At 45.5% G+C, this 23136-nt stretch overlaps 1 protein-coding gene across 2 annotated transcripts in view; it reads left to right on the plus strand.

Moving 5' to 3' along the window:
• LOC147902264 (uncharacterized) overlaps positions 1-22686 on the plus strand; it is a 57254-nt gene extending 34568 nt beyond the window's left edge. Inside the window, exons 4-10 of one of the 2 annotated variants that reach the window (XM_087374967.1) lie at positions 11868-11996; positions 12188-12364; positions 12549-12689; positions 12804-12998; positions 13092-13163; positions 21701-21956; positions 22210-22686. In XM_087374967.1, the coding sequence (XP_087231093.1) occupies positions 11868-11996; positions 12188-12364; positions 12549-12689; positions 12804-12998; positions 13092-13163; positions 21701-21853 (867 nt within the window). In that variant the 3' untranslated portion in view covers positions 21854-21956; positions 22210-22686. The remainder of the gene's footprint in view (positions 1-11867; positions 11997-12187; positions 12365-12548; positions 12690-12803; positions 12999-13091; positions 13164-21700; positions 21957-22209) is intronic. The other variant, XM_087374968.1, reaches the window with a different exon arrangement.
• The last annotated feature ends 450 nt before the right edge of the window (positions 22687-23136 follow it).

Below are 23136 nucleotides of genomic sequence, written 5' to 3' on the forward strand. Positions count from 1 at the left end.
CATCCTGGATCCCATCGTCACCTATAGCCGCTCGAAGCTCCTCCAATGTGTCCTCGGAAGATCACACCTCCAGAAAGGTGCTGCATACATGACAGTCGGCCGCACTAGTGTGTTGAAAAGCCAGCCCTTCGTTGGTGGATCCTGGAAGTGCGCCTGGAAACACTGTCGCTCTAGTCTAGCCAAAGCACTACGCCCTCGTGTGAGTCGTGCCTGGGCTGCATGTTTCATCGTGAAGATGGGTCCTGTGAAGATTGCTCAGGAGACTACAAGAGATGCAGATCCCAGAGATACTGATTTGGGGTGTGATGAGCTTCTATGAGTCAGTCAGAGGCAGGGTCTGTGCCCCAGGCGGCCTATCAGAGTGGGTCGAGAGCACCATTGGAGTGAAGCAGGGCTCCCCTCTCTCACCGACTCTTTTTGGACTCTACATTGATGAGATCACATCTTTCATAGATCGCATAGGTGGTGAGGGCTCATCACTAAAAGAGAGAGGTCTGACGGTCAACCTTGGGAAAACTAAGGTTATGATCTTCAACAAGCAGTGACTAACCGACTTACACGAACCGATAGGTGAAAGTAAGTCGGTTAGTCACTGCTTGTTGAAGATCATAACCTTAGTTTTCCCAAGGTTGACCGTCAGACCTCTCTCTTTTAGTGATGAGCCCTCACCACCTATGCGATCTATGAAAGATGTGATCTCATCAATGTAGAGTCCAAAAAGAGTCGGTGAGAGAGGGGAGCCCTGCTTCACTCCAATGGTGCTCTCGACCCACTCTGATAGGCCGCTCTTGTAGTCTCCTGATCATGCGGGATCATGGAACCGTGTCGAAGGCCTTTCGAAAGTCTACGAAGCATGTGTAGACTTTTTGATGTCTGGACCTCGCCTCCTCAATGATAGCCCTTAGAGTAAAAATGTGGTCCAGAGTAGAGTGCTGCCTCCTGAATCCTGCCTGCCCTAGTGCTCGTTGCCCCCATGCCTTTGTGTGACTGTTGATCTGTCTCTCTAGCACCGATCCATAGATCTTGGCCAGTGTGTGGCCAATTATGAGGGTACGATAGTTCCCGGTGTCCATGGGGTCTCCTGCTTTGTGTATTGGTACGATAGTAGTGGTGCTTCATGCTGGTGGGAAGCCGTGGCAAAGTGCAAGGTTAAACATATGTGCAAGGATCGGTGCTAGGACCTCCTGCCCATGTGCGAAGTGCTCTGTCCGAAGGCCTTCGTGATCCTGTGCTTTTTGATTGTGGAGCTGGCGAAGTGCAGCCTGCACATTCTGCGTAGTGAATAGATGACAAATAGTGGGCCTGGGCATCCTATGTGTGAGGAAGGCTTGTCTCTTGCGGCGTGTCAGCCGCTGAAATATCCTGTGTGCCTCGTGTGGCGTCAACTGACCCAAGGCTCGCTCCCGTGTGAGGTGGGCTCCCATCTCTCTGCACTCATCATCAAACTAGGTAGTGGAGGCGTGGGCGAGGTCTAGATCAGCCTCCAATAAGGTCGGAAGCTCTCTGGCTAAGTGGCACACATACACTGGATCAAGAGCACGGTCAAAGTGGATCTGGGTAAGGGTAGCGGTAGGAACTCTCCCTATGCCTGGTGTAGTAACAAGAACATCGAAGGCCAGGTATGAGTGGTCAGCTCCAAGTTGGGGGGGGGGGTAATGGTGAGGTCATGTATCCGTGAGACAAAAGCCAGTGGGCCCAGTAGGTAGTCCACTGTGCTAGTCCCACCTCCATGTGGGAAGCATGTGAATCCCTTAGATGATGGCCATCTCTGAAGGCCATTGTAGATGATGAGGTCGTGGACAGCTCCCAACTCAAGCAGGTGTCGCCCGTATGCTGTCACATGCGAAGTATCTGCAGAGAGTCTCTGAGTCCCAAGTTCTACTGCATCTAACTCTGGCATCATGTGGGGATCTCTCTCATATGCGAAGTCAAGTAAGCCCACTTGCCTGTCCCTTGTCCTTGCATTGAAATCCCCCAGAAGGAGGGTGTCTCCCTGTCTGGAGAACTCTATGATATCCTCATGTATCGTTTCATAAGGGCTGTGCCCCTTTGTAGTGACATCATGGGCATATGATGACGTGTGTGGAGGGAAATAGCATACTGCAATGAAGATAGGTCGGGCATCTAGTGGCTGCACTTGCATCCACATTTGACGTGCATGGTCCTCTCTCCGTACCACAGATATGAGTGGCCTCAAGTGTGTTTTGAAAAGGACAGCTACACCTCCAGAGCCTCGTACCCCACTATCTCTCCTCATTTCTTTCCTATGAGCAGACTCCCAGGCGTATCCTATCACTGTGGGCAGCCCTCTCTCTAGGCTCTCATGTGTCTCAGTGTAGAAGATGATGTCTCTGCCTGTGTATGTCTCCGAGAAGCCACCTGGGTTGGACCAAAGTGTGCCATTACAGTTCCATACAGCCATACTCAGCTTGTTTTATGCACTCTTCTCCCGGCTCTGGCACCGTCATAGTTCACCCTCTTCTTTCTCCCCTTTCTCCCTTCTCCCTTGTCTCCTTTGTCGACTCTTTCTCGAATAATCACTTTGCCATCTCTGTAGGCAGCCCATTTCCCTGCCTCTCTTGCTGCCATAGCCCGTCCATCCCTTCTCTCTGATGCTCCTGCTGCAACAGCATGAGATCGTCATCCAAAAATATTCTGGTCCCTTTTAGGGTTGCCCTCATGCTCATGAGAGTGGACCTGTCCATAGCTGTTCGTAATTTCATTACGAGTGGTCTTGTTGGAGCTTCAGCTTTACCAACCCTCCATGCTGTCTTGCATGTGAGGTTGACTACCATTTTGGTGAACAAGGTCGTAGCATCGGACATAGGGGTGTCTCTAACTGTTAGGCCTCTGACCAGGACATTCAATGCCTTGCTGCTCCTCCTTTTCTCTTCCTCTAGGGCTTCAGAGATGATCTCTTTCTTGGGGGCTGCCGTACCCTTCTTAACCACATTCTTCCATTCTAGTATGTCTACGTTACCTTTAGTGATTTGCTGTGTGAACTCAGCATGCTTCCCTTGTATGGTTGTCTGTAGCGCTGCTATCTCCTTCTTAAGCATCTCATTCTCGGCTCGCATCTCTTCCATTGCTTTGCACGTACCTTCTGGTACCCCCTGCATATCTCTCAATTGCTGTAATTCTGTCCCCATGGCCTGCATTGTCCTTGAGGTTGACCTTCTCATCTTCCCATGCCTCTTTCTCTTTTTCCCATTCATCCTTCTTCCCTTTCGCCTTTCGCCATTCTTCTTGCATATGCCCGGGAGGGCTGAAGGAGGTGGCGGGGCTAGGGGCTAGGGGCTAGGGGCTGAGCAGCATGAGACCTTCAGAGCCCAGCCAGAGGACGATTATAGACTTTTTCTTCAGTGACCTGAGCCAGCAGAAACAGGGAACTAGACATAGTAGAGAGCCAAAGTGCACGACTTGACAGACTCAACCTCAGGTGGACACTCACATAAGGACCACAAACATCTCCCGCAGTCTATCCCTCTCTCATGGAAAGCGGGTATGGACATTCTGACTTCTTTCAGGTTTGATTTTACTATCTTGGAAGCTTGTTGCTTTGCATTTTGTTGTTTGGAGTACTAGTGGTGCACTGGAATTGGGTGCAGGCAGAGGGCAAGTGTTGGCTCTGGTAGTGGAAAATGCAAGCAGAACAGTATACGGGTGCGCCCTTGTTGTAAAGCAGAATTCCACTTTTGAAGAAATAAATTAATACCAAAAGGGGCACCAAGGTATTTGGGGCCAGTGTGGTGTCTCGTGTGATGTTTCATTGAGAAGGGGCATTCTAGCCTCCATTCAGTTATTTTCCGTTCATTTCTAAGTGTTTTTTAGTGACAGTTAATTAATGGAAGTGGTTGGGAATGATGCAACGTGGCTGTAGAAGGTGTGAATGCTAAGATAGTTATGGTTTATTGCCCTTTAGTGCCATTGCTAGATTGGCACAAGCCCTATTCCTCTACGTAGCCATTCCCTTAGCTTGGTAAAGCAGGACCGTAGGCCATTTGTGGAGGTTACGCATCTCTATCCGACCTGGCATGCAAGAACTGCACCACGCAAGCATTGTACAGCCCCACCTCACGCAGTGACTCTCAGGCCCGTTGACACCAAGCCACCATGGAGCTACGCCTGTGACGTGCTCGTGGTTGATCGTCAACCCCTACCCGCAGTCGCGTCACTGTGCAAACCGTCTCCCCAAATCTGTCGTCTGTCGCCTCATGCAAGCCACTCCCCAAATCCGTCGTCCATCACCTCATGCTATCAGCGTTAGCCCTGCACCCGTCGCTAGTGCCATGCACCCTTCGTTGCTCCACCTACGCCACCGTCCACGCACATGTGTTGCCTCCGCCTCCCTACTTCCCATTTCTGCCCTGCAAACCTTAGCCTACAAGGTTTGTTTCGTAGGTTAGTCTAACATGGGTTAGTTTGGTTGGCTAGGTTACTAGTTAGGGTGTAGTTTAGGTTTGGTTAGGCTTAGTTAATTTGGGTCAAGTTAGTTAGTTGGGGTTAGGTTAGATCAACTTAACTAGGGTGAGATTAACTCAAGGCTAGGTTAGGTTAGTGCTAACTAGGGTTAAGCAATTGGGTTAGGTTAGCCTAATTCAGTGTCCTAACAGTCCTAGTAGTCTTAGTTTAGGGCTGTCATAACTATCTTAGGTGACTTAGGACCACCCCCCCCCCAAAAAGAAAAAAAGGAAAAAAACTTTTTCTAGCTGCTTTCTCACAGCCATTTCGGGGCCTTTCCCAGCCCCGTTCGGGCTTATTTGGGCCACATTTTGCAGCTTCGCTGACCTTTCTCTTGAGCTTCTCCATTGACATTTTCCTGGTTCTACACACTATATCAGTTTGGGAATTTCTTTGCAGGGAAAGCCATACATTCAAGCTTCCTCTCTCTCCCGTGGCAATTCACCATGGCACCCCAACGTCCCCCTCTTGAGTCACTTGATGACAGTGATGAGGCTGCTCAGCATGAGCACTTGCCTTCCACAGTGGGTGCATCCACTAGTGGTACAAATGTTCCTACTACCACTCAGGCACATCTCGGGTTGTTCAAACTCAATTCCTTGCAGCATTCTCCTCCATGCTCCAGCAGGATACATCTTTACAGTTGGGACATCAGATGATTAGTCAATAGTCTCAGTAGATTGGCCAGGTTGTCGCACATGCATTACCGGACAAAGGCAAGCGGCCTATACCCTAGCTTGGGGTCCAATTAGACAACAAGAATGCATTCTCTATACCACGCCGAGGTTTTATAGCAGACGTTGCACGCAATGCAGGATTTCAGTCCAAGGGAACTCTTTCGATTACCATCTACAACCTCTTGTACCCTATTACATTGGATGTGTTACATAAAGTATTTCCCCCTTTTGGGCTTATTGAGAAGATTGTCATGCATCAAATTTCAGGTGTCTACAAGCTGAACTACACTATGCCTCACAGGCTAGTGCATTGCAAGCACGAAACAACTTGCAAGGTCGGGATATATATGACGTTGGCTGTACATTACACATTCAGCTGTTAGAACCGACAAAGATGTCATTCCTAGGGTTATTCCACGCTAAATGTGGAGATACAAATGCCATAGAGCAGCCACCTGTTTTATGGAGCTATGATTACTAGAGGGGTGATGACACAGGCCAAGCAAGCCGATAAAAATAGCCACCCCAACATTTGAGGAGAATGCACATGTGCAAATGTGGGTAACACAGCCAATGCAGCCAAGCCATCCTATGCCTCCCACTAGTACACAGCCAAATCATGCTTCAAAGCCAGTGAACATACCTTTGTATGCAGGACACAAATCTGATTATTTCAAGGCGATTACAGCTGCAAATACAAATGGGTTTTTTGGGGATACCTGCTTAGATAAAAAGAGCAGCCCACATGATGGAAACAAATATGGACAGCAAGGGGGCTGTTATATCAGTTTGCAGGACTGATACATTGCTCCAGATGATGCCTTGGCAATTCAGCACACACTAATGGAAGAAATGCCTATATTCAAAGTCGCCTCCATAACCGTGACAATGAAGCAGACCTGATGGGTGAAAGATAGATGAGGTGCGAAGCAATGATGAGCAACTCTGTGATATTGATGAAGATGCACAGGAAGATAAGGATGTGGATGCAATTACACTCGATCTTTCTAGGCATGCAAACTTTGAGGACAGTTTTTGAAGAGGTGAGTATCCAGCATTGTATGGCCTCCATAAAAGGGGAAAATATCGAAGACCACAAAGATGATATCAAAGGATGCCAAAGTAAACTCACACACAATGAGGAGCAGCAGCTTTTGCAGCAAGAACAAGATATGCATCACAACACATTCATAAGCATGATAGTGGGGGATGTGGCCACAACTTTACCATACCTAATGCCTGTCACTGCTGCTCACTAGGTGAGCATACCTGGGAGCTTTGCCTTCTAGACTTAGCAGCCATAATGAGAACAATGGCACCTCATAGGAGTGCTGTAAATGCAAGGGCAGAACTTTGGAACAATGTTCTCGTGCCGCGTGCATAACCTATAGATCTGCTGTGCTATGAGATGCTTGCAACTCTCCCCATCTCAATCCTCATCTGATGTGGGGACGAGACCTGCATCTGTCCAATGGCAATCCTCTGTGCATGTGAGACTCCTTTGTCCTCTAGGTACTGGGGTCTAATGATGAGTCCATCCTCCAAAAGTCTCAAGAAGTAGTCATGATAGAATTGGATCTTGGTGGGGAACTCCTGGTCCCCCCTTCCCCCCAAAAGTCCAAGATGTATGGAGTAGGAGGAGATCTAACCGTATGATAAGGTTAATCCCATGTCATGGGATCAACTTGGGTGGTGCATCCATGGTGTACTGAAAGGGGGGAAGGTGGTCCATCTGAATACCCAGATTGGCAACCATAGGGATACACGTGCCTACCATGCTGTGTTGACCTCGCTTTGCTAAACGTCTAGATGACTCTAGTGCTAGCCTTGGTAGTCTTTGGTTAGGTAAGGCCCAAACTTTGTGAAGAAATGTCACTGTCTAAAAGATGGCATCAATCTCAATTGGTGCTTGTACTATTTGATGGGGAACTGATGGCTTACTCCAAATCATCCTAGATCCCATAATCACCTGTAGCCTGCTCAAATCTCCTCCAATTTGTTGCCGAGAGATCACCTCCCTTAAAGGGTATTGCATACATGGCATCCTGGAAGTACGCCAGAAAGCACTGACTCTCTAGTCAGGCCAAAGCTCCCTGTCCTTGTGTGAGTTGTGCCCTTGCTACATTGATCATTTGAAAATTGGCCCTATGAAGACTGCCCCGAAGTATGTGTAAGATTGCACTATCTCCACTGTCTCACCTCGGTAAGTGAAGCTATGTCGAGACTCGATAGAGTGCTGCACGTGAGCTATTGAAGATCATAACCTTGGTCTTCCTAAGGTTAACTGTCAAGTCTCTCTCTTTGCAAAACACCTCTAGGACCTCCAAATGTGTCCGTTGTCGTACTACTGAAGATGATATGAGGACTATGTCATTTGCATATAGCAGTATTTGTATCATCAAATCAGCTAGCAGTGATCCATCGCCTCCTAGACGATCAATAAAGGATGTGATCTCATCAATGTAGAACCCAAAGAGAGTCAGTGAAAGGGCATCCTTGTTTCACTCTGATCGTGCTCTCAACCCAATCTGATAGGCCTCCTGGGCCACAAACTCTCCCTCTGACGGACTCTTATAGGCTCATCACCCCCTAGATGATGACCTCTGGAATCTACCTCTCTTGAAGTCTCCTGATCATACGAGATCGTGGGACAATGTCAAAGGCCTTCCGAAAGTCTATAAAGCAGGCGTAGACTTTTTGGGATCTCGACTTTGCCTCCTCAATGATAGCCCGCAGGGTGAAGATGTGGTCTAGGGTGGAGTGATGTCTCTGGAATCGTGCTTGTCTTAGAGCCTGCTACCCATGTGCCTCTGTGTAGCCGCTGATCTCCCTCTCTAGTATTGACGCTAAGAGTGTGGTAGTTCCCTGTATCCATGGGGTTCCCTGCTTTGTCTATCGGCACAATGGTGGTAGAGAGAGAGAGAGAGAGAGAGAGATTGGGAGACTGAGCGTGTAGGCTACAAGTAGGGGGAAGGAGGAGGGAGATTAGATAGGATTACATGTCACATCGCACATGAGGGGAGGGTACTTATATGGTACCTCCTTATCCCCTTTGACCTCTCTATCTTGCAAAGACCCCCAAGAACTAATAATCCTAACCCTTAACAACTTGACCAATTTTTGGCCTTCATTACACTTCATGACGAAGTCCCTCACCAAATATCCTCCAAATTTAAGGTGCACTTGTGGTCCTATCAAGTGTTTACTTTTAAAGGCTGGTCACAGCTTCCTATTGGCTACGGCTTGAGTAGATGAGGCATGTTTGATTTTGCAACCGTTGCACTAGTGGCACGCAAGAGATCATCCAACATTGCCTTTGGAGATGGCAAGGAACACAACCATAGTCACAAGAAACGTTTCATCTGTTTCGTTGTTTCGTCGTTTCGACAAGTTTCATTTCGTTTCGTTTCAGCTTTTCGTACGAAATGGATAGGTTTTGAATTGATACTCAATATATACCCTTATAGGGAGAAAAAGATATGCTATATTTAAGTTAGAGTGAACAAAGAGAAATATAAGTCAAGATACTAAAGGAAATTCAAAACATAAACACCTTGGATTCTAGAAAAAATGGGGCAAAAACGTTTATTTTGATTTGGGTGAAACAAAGGTTTCGTTGAGAGCGTTTTGTCCTATTCGTCTGTTTCGCGTTTCGAGGTTTCGAAGAGGACGAAACGGGTTTTCATGTGACTATGAACACAACAAGTTAGATGCCTTGGAGGATGGTTGTGTGGCTCTTTGAGTTGGAGTAGGTTTACTACTTCAAAGTGATAGGCGGTAGTTCTTGGTCTCATTTCATCCAAGGTGGCTTGCTGAGCAGATCCAAGCTCTCTCTGGTTATTCGGAGAAACAGTTCGATCTAAAGGTAAGGAAGAAAGAGCAGGTGCATGTGCACAGGGGATTTGAAACCGTTCCACAACCATGTGACTAATAATTGCCTCAACACCCGCCAAGGCATCAACTCCCTGATTTACAAAATTAGAATTTAGACTGCAAAACAAGATACTGCATTTAAAATATAGAGAACAAATATATAAACACTCTCATCACAAATATCATTTTAAAACTGCTCTGTGAAAAAAATCATCCTCTAATTACAGTTAACAAGACTTTAAAACCTGTGAAAAAGTGTTAAAACTGCAAACCTACCTGACACTGCCGATAGTCACTAATTTCCTCTATGCTATCATCCGGGAATCGAGCAACCACCGCAATTGCATTTACATTTGCCTGTTTCACCAAGGTGTCCACAGCTCTCATCAAAGAATCTGATTGAAGCAGCCTGCCTGTTGACTGACCCGTTTCTCTATCTATCCATTTCTCCAAATCAACGAATACAGAACTATAATCAAAAGCTGGTTAACAAGCCACATTTTATAACTACTGAGGTATTCAAGTCGCATGGAAAACTCCTTATCCCCTTTGACCTCTCTATCTTGCAAAGACCCCCAAGAACTAGTAATCCTAACCCTTAACAACTTGACCAATTTTTGGCCTTCATTACACTTCATGACGAAGTCCCTCACCAAATATCCTCCAAATTTAAGGTGCACTTGTGGTCCAATTATCAAGTGTTTACTTTTTAAGGCTGGTCACAGCTTCCTATTGGCTACGGCTTGAGTAGATGAGGCATGTTTGATTCTGCAACCGTTGCACTAGTGGCACGCAAGAGATCATCCAACATTGCCTTTGGAGATGGCAAGGAACACAACCATAGTCACAAGAAACGTTTCATCTGTTTCGTTGTTTCGTCGTTTCGACAAGTTTCATTTCGTTTCGTTTCAGCTTTTCGTACGAAATGGATAGGTTTTGAATTGATACTTAATATATACCCTTACAGGGAGAAAAAGATATGTTATATTTAAGTTAGAGTGAACAAAGAGAAATATAAGTCAAGATACTAAAGGAAATTCAAAACATAAACACCTTGGATTCTAGAAAAAATGGGGCAAAAACGTTTATTTTGATTTGGGTGAAACAAAGGTTTCGTTGAGAGCGTTTTGTCCTATTCGTCTGTTTCGCGTTTCGAGGTTTCGAAGAGGACGAAACGGGTTTTCATGTGACTATGAACACAACAAGTTAGATGCCTTGGAGGATGGTTGTGTGGCTCTTTGAGTTGGAGTAGGTTTACTACTTCAAAGGGATAGGCGGTAGTTCTTGGTCTCATTTCATCCAAGGTGGCTTGCTGAGCAGATCCAAGCTCTCTCTGGTTATTCGGATACCCTATTGGAGAGCTCTGCTCCTTGAGGATGACAATTTAGCATCACTATAACTACCTGGCATATCTGGGTCGCTTTGGTGGTGGGCGCTTAATAAAGCTAGCTCTTAGCCACATTGGTAGCCATTTCACTCTAAATTCTCCGCAATCTCTAGGAGATGGTCAGGAGGGCTCTTCAAAGTCTTCTAGGCATTGAAATGCTCTCATAAGATCCAGCCTCCAGGCATCTCGTAGTGTCTCATGGATAGAGGTATCCAGTTTTTATATAATCCCCCAAATTGGCTCCTTCCAGCTGCTTATTGGCAGTGTGCCAACAACTTTGTGTGGCAGCCTGTAAGTGATTGGTCTACACAGTGCCCTATTGGAGAGCTCTGCTCCTTGAGGATGACAATTTAGCATCACTATAACTAGCTCATTAAAGCTAGCTCTTAGCCACATTGGTAGCCATTTCACATAAAGCTAGCTCTTAGCCACATTGGTAGCCATTTCACTCCAAATTCTCCGCAATCTCTAGGAGATGGTCAGGAGGGCTCTTCAAAGTCTTCTAGGCATCGCAATGCTCTCATAAGATCCAGCCTCTAGGCATCTCGTAGTGTCTCATGGATAGAGGTATCCAGTTTTTATATAATCCCCCAAATTGGCTCCTTCCAGCTGCTTATTGGCAGTGTGCCAACAACTTTGTGTGGCAGCCTGTAAGTGATTGGTCTACACAGTGCCCTAGTGGACAGCTTAGTTCTAAATCTTTTTCAAAGCTTATCAAAACTCTACAGGACTCCAAATTATAGAGCATTTTGTGAAATTACCTCCCTCAGCATTAAAGCATTTGTCTATAATGTCACCTTGAATTTTTAGGGAAGAGACTATCATAGTTACCAGGGCATGGCATTCCGACATCCGGAATGTCTGGAATGCCATTTTAGAAAGCAAGCCGGAACTAAACGTCCCCCCTTTTTTTTTTGGTGGTTGGTTTTGCTCTTTGAAAGTTTCAAATGGCTATTTTAGAGCTTATATAGAAAGGTTAAAGCTGTAAAACGTTAGTTTCTTTCGTTTTCTAGCATAGTTTTATGTCATATGGTTACGTGTCGTGTATGACATGGTGTTCTGGTTCACGTTCCCCCGTTCCCCCTTACCGGAACGTTCCCGTTCTGACATTCAAATTTCTGGAACGTTCCTGTTCCCTGGTAACTATTGGAGACTACACCCCCTTGATAACTTCGGAATGTATCCTGGTTTTTGGTTCAAAAGAAAGACAAAATCTTATGTGTGATCCCAAGTAAAGATTTTGAGGAAATGAGGAGCCATGGGATGCAACATTTTTCTAGAAAGATATGACTTTCAGCCCTGTAGTAGGAATAATAATTGAGCGATCCCTATTCCCGTATGTTGATTACGTGCCTGTTCACACGTGCTTTCTTTCCGCTCCCTTCACTAGGATATCAAAGAAAGGGGGAATACAGCAGGTAACCAATCTTGTAAACTTTCTGACTCTTGGATGTATTCGTGCCATGCAGATTGGACTTGTTTTAGACTCGGGGATTGAAAGGGATTTGCAATTACGGCATCTTCAAGTCGCTGATGCAGCTCATGCATCTCTAGGTGTAATGATTGTGGAACACATTGTCACCGATATGCCATTGGGGGTATGCTTTATTGTTTTAGATAACAGTAAATGTTGTACCTGCTGAAACTCCTGTTTATGTCTCTTACTTGGCAAGCAGCTCAGAAAGGAGTTTTCCATGCGACTTGAATACCTCAGTAGTTATAAAATGTGGCTTGTTAACCAGCTTTTGATTATAGTTCTGTATTCGTTAATTTAGAGTGTTGTATGCAGGTGGAGAAATGGATAGATAGAGAAACGGGTCAGTCAACAGGCAGGCTGCTTCAATCAGATTCTTTGATGAGAGCTGTGGACACCTTGGTGAAACAGACAAATGTAAATGCAATTGCGGTGGTTGCTCGATTCCCGGATGATAGCATAGAGGAAATTAGTGACTATCGGCAGGGTCAGGTAGGTTTGCAGTTTTAACACTTTTTCACAGGTTTTAAAGTCTTGTTAACTGTAATTAGAGGATGATTTTTTCCACAGAGCAGTTTTAAAATGATATTTGTGATGAGAGTGTTTATATATTTGTTCTCTATATTTTAAATGCAGTATCTTGTTTTGCAGTCTAAATTCTAATTTTGTAAATCAGGGAGTTGATGCCTTGGCGGGTGTTGAGGCAATTATTAGTCACATGGTTGTGGAACGGTTTCAAATCCCCTGTGCACATGCACCTGCTCTTTCTCCCTTACCTTTAGATCCAACTGTTTCTCCACGATCAGCTGCGGAAGAGGTATTTTAATTTTTCTATGTACTACTATGTATGTATCAATCAAGAACAGAAGACTGTGCAAAGCTTTGGATTAAGACTTTTTTTCGTTGGTCTTCATCGCTGTTCCTTTAACAGATTGGCTACACATTCTTGCCTTCTGTACTTGCCGGCCTTAGCAGAGCTCCTCAATATATTGTTAGAAATAAAATGGTGGGACAAGGCATCTCATTCCAAGGTTCGATATGGACAAATGATATAGATTGTGTGGTTGTTCCTATCAATGCTTGTGGAGGTTCTGGAACTCTTGCTTTTAACAATAGCAAACATAAGGTATGCATTCAAACTTACCTTGTTTGGAGGCATGCTCTCTGGAAATTGAATTACCTTGAATTGATGCCAAAGTGTGTTGTGGCAATGACACAGCCTCTGCTGATCGCGGTAGAAGAGAATGAAACAGTTCTAGATGATACACCCGAGAAGCTACACTTGGATGTGGTATGTCTCTACGTTGCTTGAATCTAGCTTGTTTTTCATTTCGTGTGTGGTGAATGTTGTGGTGACTTCATTAAAAACTTTTAGAGGTTTCTGTGGTACAACAATTAATAGAAAGCTATTAGCTACTTAATATCAAAAGATATCAATGTCACTTGGCTCATGCCTCTAATAAGAGGGCGTTCCAACAAATCTTTGTTTAAGTCAAATCATCCACGAATTTTCTCTCACCGAGGCCCTGCAAAGAATCATACTCGTAGATGCTAAAAGAAAAAGTCTATAGAGTTAAACCGGATTGGATGGGAGCAAAAACCCAAGACAATTTGAAAGCAGTCAACTATACGGGATAACTCCATGGATCAATGCTGGCTTTGGCCTCCAATGGTGATTGATGGTGCTGTGCTGCCTCATTGGTAAATCCACTGCTTTCACACAAGGGAGGCATGAAATCCTGTGCCACGATCAAAGAGTTCTCCATGCCTCCTTTCTGTTCATCTGGCCATCCACCTCGTGAGCGCCTTGAGGATGTTTGTTAAATGGAAGTATGGTAGATGGAAGGGCTTTGGGAGATGTTCAATAAATGGCACTTGGTGTGTGGTAGTGTGATGCATACGACTGCTTTTCATCCCTTGAAGATGAGGGTATTGGGGATCATGCAAGGGGGATCAACATATCATGACATTTCCCCGAAGAGAACCCAAGTGAGGAGCTCAAAAACAGGTGGATCAAAAGAAGCATAAGCTAAGTCAAGAAAGTGCAGCGGAATGTGAACAGCAAACTGAGAGCACACCAAGCAAACTCAAATAGCAAGAAAAATGCGCCATATTGTACATATAGGAGATGTCAAACTCAAACACCCCCTCTCAGCTCGTGGATGTTGGATAAACACAAGAGAGCTGGAAAGCTCTCCAAGCAGCTGTTGTGGAGGCGGCTTGGTAAATAGGTTTGCTACGTGGTTCATCGGTGCTGAAGAAGACCAGCGAATTGAATACTCATGGGTTCAGTCAGCAAAAGCCCCATCCTGTTGCGTATGCTCCTCAAGTAGACCACCTTGGATGCGGAGCCACATGCTCCCAATCTTGGTGTCAATCTCCTTGAGTCTAGCTTCTCCCCACTCTACATCATTCCATTGGCGTACAATCCTTCATATGCTGCTGGTGCCACAAGAACCGCAATCTTGGGTACCAAGGCATCTGCACGAATGAGCTCAACACCCCATTTGGAAGCCTTAGGGCCAATTTGGTATGCCGCAGCCAAATTGATGAACTTGCACGTGTCCTGTACAATGGGGAAGCGATCTGCTCGCAAGGACCATCCATGGTACAACTAGCTCAGATCCCCTCAGCGGCAATCTGCTAACCCAAAAGCGTCTAGCGGCTCATGTACAAACCGTTGCTCTACGAAACACGACGCCCCCTTTGGATCTGCCGAATCACTTCTCCCAAGTTGGTGGTTTGCATAGGTCCACTTGAGTCAGCAAGGGCTAACTCCCGTGGTCATGAAGTCTTCTTGGAAGCCGGCCTCGTACTGAACTCTATATGCATTTGCCCACATGTGCAAGTACAACAGTGTCCTTGCGCCATCAACTAGCAAGCCATCCACTATCTGGCTCGAATAGCTTGCCATGGTGTATCTGCAACCAACTTCCACTCATCACCGTCCTATCCAATGATGAGAGAAGATGGAATGGAGAGTTTGTAAGCACGTCTCTGATCCTAAACCACTTGTCTTGTGACAACGTTTTGGATGGCGCATGTGCACAAACAAGATCGACACCCCCTCTGGACGTATTAGGGCCAATTTGGTATGCCACAACCAAATTGATGAACTTGCACATGTTTCAGTACAATGGGGAAGCAATCTGCTCACAAGGACCATCCATAGTATAACTAGTGATCGGATCCCCTCGCTAGCAATTTGATAACCCAAAAGTATATAGCGGCTCATGTATAGGATCTCTACTCACGAGCTGGTTATCTGCATAGGTCCATCCGAGTTAGCGGGAACTAACTCTTGTGGTCGCGAAATTGGAAGCCTGCCTTGTACTCGACTCCATATGCCTCTGCCCACATCTGTAGGTACAACAGTGTCTCTGCATATTGCCATCAGTTGGCAAGCCATCCCCCGTCTGGTACCGAATAGCTTGATGCGGTGTATCTGCAGCCAACTTCCACTCATCACCTTCTTGTCCACTGTTATTAAAGAAGTTGGAATAGAGAGTTTGTAAACACCATGATCCACTCTCCCGCCCAAATCACCTATCTTGTGACAACGTCCAAGATGGCCGCGGAATGCCCATCGAGTTGTACCCAGTTGCTAGTCTGGCACAACAGTTGAAAGCCCAGTGATTGTATAAACAATACGTTGGAAACTGGAGGACTGCTTCCCCCTTTTCCATTCGGAATGGTCTCGAGCCCTCCCTCTCCACAAACTGGAATTGTGGCACTGTCGCTGAGGAACCCATCACCTGGCATCAAGTGTAAGCCTTGGAATTCTACTAGGAATGGCATCATGTGCTGAGATGCACCACTACCAAGGATCCACCCCCTAGTCTCACCAACTTTGAGGGCAAGCCCCTCTCCTCCCAAAGAAGATGAAGAATCCAGGACCCGCAAATGAACAAAGGCTCATGTATAGGATCTCTACTCACGAGCTGGTTATCTGCATAGGTCCATCCGAGTTAGCGGGAACTAACTCTTGTGGTCGTGAAATTGGAAGCGTGCCTTGTACTCGACTCCATATGCCTCTGCCCACATCTGTAGGTACAATAGTGTCTCTGCATATTGCCATCAGTTGGCAAGCCATCCCCCGTCTGGTACCGAATAGCTTGATGTGGTGTATCTGTAGCCAACTTCCACTCATCACCTTCTTGTCCACTGTTATTAAAGAAGTTGGAATAGAGAGTTTGTAAACACCATGATCCACTCTCCCGCCCAAATCACCTATCCTGTGACAACGTCCAAGATGGCCACGGAATGCCCATCGAGTTGTACCCAGTTGCTAGTCTGGCACAACAGTTGAAAGCCCAGTGATTGTATAAACAATACGTTGGAGCGTGGAGGACTGCTTCCCCCTTTGCCATTCGGAATGGTCTCGAGCCCTCCCTCTCCACAAACTGGAATTGTGGCACTGTCGCTGAGGAACCCATCACCTGGCATCAAGTGTAAGCCTTGGAATTCTACTAGGAATGGCATCATGTGTTGAGGTGCACCACTACCAAGGATCCACCCCCTAGTCTCACCAACTTTGAGGGCAAGCCCCTCTCCTCCCAAAGAAGATGAAGAATCTGGGACCCGCAAATGAACAAAGGCGGTGATGATAGCTATAGTAGTGGTACCGATACCCTGGCCTTGATTTTTCTCAGGGAAATTCCTCTAGTATTGACCCTTCTGGCCACAATGGTTGCATGTACGTTCTGCCTTCAAGGCCTCTCTTTTTGCATCAGTCTTCTTTGAGGATGAGAATGAAGTTCCAGTTCCCTTTACCTTTGCTCCGTCCTTGGTTCTGATGGGAAGCCAAAGCCTTTGCAACTCCTCCTTGTGGAGGAGTTTGAAAGTGTTTCTCATGATCAAGCGCTCTTTCCACGTGAGAGCGTTCAACCTCCCACTAGTGATAAGAGAAGAATAGAAAGCTGAATTTTGGGATAAAAGATGAGACACCAGCGTGATGGCCATGTCCTCGGATGAGATCTCCTTCCCTGCCTGGAGAGCCTCTTGCTGAAGTGCCTGAAGCTTGTTGATGTGCTCCCACATCATGGCTGACTTGGCGGGATTCAACACTCTCATCTGCACTTCGATGGAGGCCCTCTTCATCCAGCAGAATCCGTTGTAGAGGGAGGCCAAGTGCTCCCATACATCATGTCATTGACGTGGTTGATAACTCGAGGTCAAGAAAATAAAGGAACGGACGTGTGCATCTACCCAATCCCAGAGCTGGGCCAAGGTCTCGGCTTCCATGTGCTCAAGGATCCCAAGGTTCTGTGCAAGCGGATTTGGCTTGGTAACGCTCACAAGGATGAAGTTAGCCAAGTCATAAGACTGAAGTACAAACTCCACCATCACTCTCCAAACCCCGTAGTTGCCGCCATCCAACTGATGGTCAATGGGAAAGGCGGGTAGAATGGAGATCTTGATCTGGTTCTTAGCCATCTCGAGTAAAGTTGCCATCTCAGAGGGGTTGGAGAAGTAGCTCTTGTGAAAGGGGGGAACAAAAGAAGAAGAGATAGGAAGCTTGGGAAAGAAGAGAGGAGGCTAGAAGAGAATGTGGGAAGGAGAAGAGGTTGCTCCAATGCTTGCCACCTGCAACGCGTTCTCAGCAGTTCCTTGCTGTCCATGCCTTGCAACACCTTCTCCAAAGAATCACCTTCTACCCCCCCCGAATTGGCATGGCCTTCTTCTAGCTCTTGTTTGCACTCAGTCTTTCCTCTCCTTCCAGCACCAAACTCTGTCGGGTCTGAAAGCTTAGTGCTCGGATGTTACATGTACACAATCAAGCACTGTCACAAGAAAGTTCGTTTCGTCTGTATTCGCTGTTTTGTCGTTTTGATAGGTTTTGTTTCATTTCGTTTCATGTTTTCAAAATGAAATGGATAGGTTCACCTGACCTTCCCGGTACCCTGGCAAGATGGTGGTGACATGCCTTTGCCTTGGGATTGGTCGAGCACCCTGCTAACCTAGAGTGCATCTCTCCCCACAGATCATGCAAGAGAGCATCATGACCTATAGTCTTTGAAAGCCAACCCACTCAATCATTGTGAGGTTGTTAGAAATGAAAATCCCACCAGAGGGTATCCCACAGCAGCGGAAGGCTGATAGATGGGCCCAGAAATCACATGCGGAAGTGTTTCACTGTGGAATCAAACTTCTTAACTTGTGTGTACTTCACAACCATAGATGTGTGTGCAAGCCAGTAAATAGACAGTGCATCCAAGACAAATATAGAAGCAACAATGATATATTTCTGTCCGTCCCAAACTGGACAAAATACAAAAGAGAGTCCCACCAAACTGTGGTCCTCCGATCTTACCAAAACTCCTCCTATCTGCCTGGCACCTCTAGATCTCTAAGCCGGCATGATCCTTTGAGCTTATGTAGACTCTTTTTCCAGTGATCCTTCCACCTTACTGCCCAGGTAGTCAGCTGAGGTGGGCAGCACCTTGTTAGCTAAGTTTGCAGCTTCTTTGTGCCTCCTTCACCTCCTTCATATAGGCCCAAGGAAGGCTACATGCTGCTCCTTTCTGCTCCTCTCAGGGCTGCATCCAAGTGATGCCTTTGGAGGCCCCAAGGGCCCCCTTCAAAATGGCTGACCAGCCAGCCTCTAGCAGCCGACCGGAATCCCCCCTACCAGCCAACTGGATGGGGGGGCTCTATAAATGCCCTTCAGGGCTTCAGTTGGAGGCCTTTGTTGCCTGGCCACGTGGCTTCCAGCCAATGGCCCAGGCTTATCCAGCCTTCTTTCCTGCCCTTAAACTAGCCCACAGGGTCCTAGTGCATGAAACAATCCCCAATTTATCATTGTGCATGTTACCGGCGTTGTCAATTCACCAACATATTCAAGAGTGCAAACATAAAGGATATGATCATAATGACCGTGCGAATAGCTTGAGCATCACCTTTACAATCTTCTAGTTCTCTTAAACGGGCTGCAATCTCTTCTAACGGAGTTCTTTCAGGCATCTTCTTTATCATATCAGAAAACACATGTCTATACTAGGCATAACATGCAATCAAGTACACCCGAGTCTGTTCAGTAAGGTGGGATTAATCCAATACAAACGTACCCGGCGTCTCCACCAAAAGATGTGACATGAAGTTGGGGGAATAAACTTCATACACCTCTTTACTTCCTACTGCTTTCGAACTGAGTTGATAGAGATAGTTATCATTGGGAAAGGGACATTAAAAAGAAGCTTTTATACCAAGAGACCACACTATACTTTCCTCCCTTAGATGAGAATGAAGATGGTAACATCCCAAGTGATGTTGTACTCAAGCATAGGGAGAAGGAAAGGATCAGCGGAGGCCATAATCTTAGCAAGTTGGTCTGCGCCAAAGAGAAGAGCGATACGTTGTTGAAAGATCTTGTGGCTCAACATGACATGAACTGATATATATCGAGGAGTTTTGAAGGGGCTGATTGGGTCGGATGGGTAGGTTCCGTGAAAGTATTGAACCTCCTTTATAGACACCTTTACACTTAGCTCAAAACACTCTCCAAACTGTCATAAGACATAGAGACCCATAACTTTCAGCAGAGACATGATATAAAATATTGAAACACATATCCAGATGCACCTTGAAATGGGCTTCGCTCTGATATAAGTTTCTAAGAAACAGAGAAGCGGTCGGAAAGATACGGACAGTTTACTGGACGGGGGTAAAAACTATATGAAAAAGAAACAGTCACACATAGAGAGTCATAGATTTTTGGTCTGAAATCTAATACAATAATTGAAGACATAGGATGATGATGCTCCTTGAAGAGAGCTTCATGCTGATATAAGTTTTGTCCAAATCGGACGACCGAGCAAAAAGTTATGAGTAAAATACTGACAGGGGGTCAAATTGTCATGAATAACACCTACTTCTACTACTGGTGCCGACTTGGGAGAATACTACCTCCATGCTTAGACTTCATCAACGATCTAAGTCCCATAGAGATCGCCTAGGAGGAAAGGAAGAGCTCCCTTTATGGCTTTGGAAATAGATAAACCATGTATGCGCAATGAGTAGCTGAATAGACAACACTTCTGAGCGCTTTGGAAGAGAAAACAATGGAAAAAGGAAAGAGACACTCAAGAGAGAGAACCTGAAGTGACCTTCGTTATAAATAGAGTGAGACTCCACTTCAATGCAACTCAAAATACTACAAACACAAGGGAGAAGAAGAGGTTTCATACGTACAAGAGGAAGCGAAAGCTCCAAGACTACTCATAGAGAGAGAATGAACTGGAGAGAGATGGACTCAAGAGTTACATAAGAGAATATCTACAAGTGGGAGAGAAGGCTCATGGAAGAGGCTTGAGGAGACTAGAGCTACAACAACATGAGGCCTAATTGTGGAAGAGATGATGGACAAGGGAGAGGAGGGCTCCTTTTATAGAGATTTTGTCACCCCTCTTTACCCATTTACATTTGCTGCCTGTAGATTCTTTTTCCCATCAATCAAATAAGCCTGTATGTCACCGTCCATGTCCTTTTTGGCTACTCTTACCATGTGTTCCATTAAAAGATGCTCAAGACTCTTAAAATATTGAGAAAGTCAAAAGTCTCCTCACATGGAGTCCATAGGTATTCCACACGGGAATTCTAGAAGAATTCCTCTTGACTCCACACTCCTCCACATTTCTTCCACACGCTTGGCATGTGGCCTCTCTTATATTATTGGAACACATGGACATGAGCCCACCTCTTTATATGACTCACTCTTCTTAATTTCTGAAAACCCCACAATATTCTATACACAAATAATTCTCACCCCATACCAAGGTATTTATAATTCATACCTATGGTATTTACAATGATCCATTCCACTCATCCTCTCAATCCCATATAATATCTTAGAAAATAGAAATAAGTGAGAGCCGCTAGGCTATCACTTGATACTCAAACTCTTATCAAACATAGAAGAAAACAATACCAATGCCAAATAAAAAATATTAATTTTTGGCGTCGCAGCAATTGCGCCTCATGCGAGACATGAGTGGGGTCATCCTGACCCATGGCATATTTTTGTTTTTTGTTCTGAGCTACACTTGTTTGGTATAAGTTTTTACGAACTGATTGGGAGCCATTTGAACACAACAAAACCCCCTCAAATAGAAGTATGGAGACTCACACCTAGAACTATGAACAATGAGGCAGGAAAAGCCTATAAACTCAGAATTTTGAAGAGGTAAAAAGCTAGCAAAAACAGCGCAGTATTACAGCAAGACAAGAGGAGGAAAGGTGTATTGACATCCCTGGATGATGAACAGACAAAGAAGGCAGAAAGCCCTAGAGCAAGGAAGCTGTACAAGGCAGCGAAAATCAGATGAACGCAGGAAACAGCACACAAAACTGAGGAAATCTTGTAGAAAGGCAGCCCACTGACACACACACACACACACAGAGGCACGCACGCACGCAGGAGGCTGCAGCAAAAACAGAGCAAAAAGAGGGTGGTGAAACAGTTGTAGAGAGGTCACAGACCAGGGATTGACCTGTGCAGAGGCACATGGCAGTGGGAGTTATTGAAAGCTGTGCACAGAAAACCAAGGAAGTCGTTTGACAGCACCGAGGCCTGAGAAGGGAAAAGCAAGGGAAGCAAGTCAAAGTGCAGGTCGCAGCAGGACAGTAGACCTCAGAACAAGTTGCAATAGAAGCCAGGTCCAGACGAAGGCTGAGGACACCTAGAAGGGAAGCGCTGCAGGGCTGAGCTCTAGAGAGCCTGGTAGACAAATTTCGCCATAGCCTGCTCCTTTCCTACACACCACACGAGAGAGAGAGAGAGAGAGAGAGAGAGAGAGAGATAGAGATGATATGTGGATTGTCGATGAACAGGTACGTGTTGCCAACTATTGGGAAGCCCTAGGTGTGATGGCTGCACACAAGGCAGGAGTCGATCTGTATTCATTGCGAAGGTTTGGGGTGCAACATATTGGTCAGAAAGGCTCATCTGTTTGTGTCACTGAAAGGAGCACTATTTCTGTGTGATCCTGTGGCTGTTGTCAATGATCTTGTCTTCCATGAGGTGTTTTCAAGCTAGTGGCCTTTCCACAGTAGCGAAATGATCCAAAAGGATTGTGGAATATTCAAGGTGATGGTCTCTCTAAGATACAGCCCATTAGTTTGGTCTGCTTGGTTTAGTTTTTATTCAGGCTGATTTGAAGTGATGTCCTGTGTTTGTTTTGTTCCTTTTCCCAGTTTTTTGTGAAATTGTTCCCCAATATTTCTATATGCTGTCTTGGAGTACATCAGCTGTGTTGGTAAACTGCCATACTGATATTTTATATAGTCAGTACCAGGTCTCTCTAAGTGACTGGATGTGTCTGTTGTACTTACTTTTGTAGCCACTTGCCCAAATGTTAAAAACAGGTGGTCAACTCAAATCATCTGGCTGCTGAATAGACAAAGTAAGCTTCAAATATGGGGATATTGTAATCTGACATCAACTTTTCAATAAACCTTCAGTCAAGAGGTGGATTTCTGGATTTCCTTCGCTTCTTGTCCTGCAAGTGATGTAAATGAGAAATCTGTGATCAAGCCTACAGATAGATGTGACTTTTTCCATTTTCTGGATTCGAAGCGAGAGGTATGTTATGTAGTGGTATCAAAAGTGCCATGTAACACGGGAGTTAAATCTTGGCATTCTTGCAAGCTCCCTTGCGATTAATTTTTTCCAATTTCTGCAGCGATCTAGTCGGGAAACATACAAAATCAACATGTCTGCATCTTTTTGGACAAAAGATCTATTGGTAATTTGTGGATACATCAAACATGTGGAGTTCCATACAATCATGTGTGAAAACTGCACTGTTGGAGAAGTCGTGGACCTGACACACTCACACTTTTGAGTCAAGATAATTTTGCATGTCCAAACAGATTGTTGTGTCTTCTGCAGTCATGGAGTTGCCCCTATCAAAAGACAGGATTTGGACTACTTTGTTGAGTTTACAGCCGTTAACCACGAGGCAACCTATTGCTGTAGATTTCTGCACCGTATTTTTTTTTGTTTGGGAGGGGGATTAAAAAGTGAATCACTATAAATATGACCAAAATACAAAGAATTATGATAAATCCTGTTAAAACCTCCTACAAAATCACACTAGGGATTCACACAGGGGCTACCCCGAGGTTAATCGCTTTGATGTGGTAGGTGTAACTCTTCTTCCGTGGGCTCAACATGTGAGATAATTGCTAGTTTTTACAGTGGGGCAGATCTCCTCTCTCTCATTGGATAAAGACTTGGCCTCAGTAGGGATGACTAGGAGATTTAG

The sequence above is a fragment of the Dipteris shenzhenensis genome, chromosome 5 (genome assembly GCF_047967505.1).
Source record: "Dipteris shenzhenensis isolate YYH24624 ecotype China chromosome 5, Dip_SZ_1.0, whole genome shotgun sequence".
Taxonomy (NCBI): Eukaryota; Viridiplantae; Streptophyta; class Polypodiopsida; order Gleicheniales; family Dipteridaceae; genus Dipteris; species Dipteris shenzhenensis.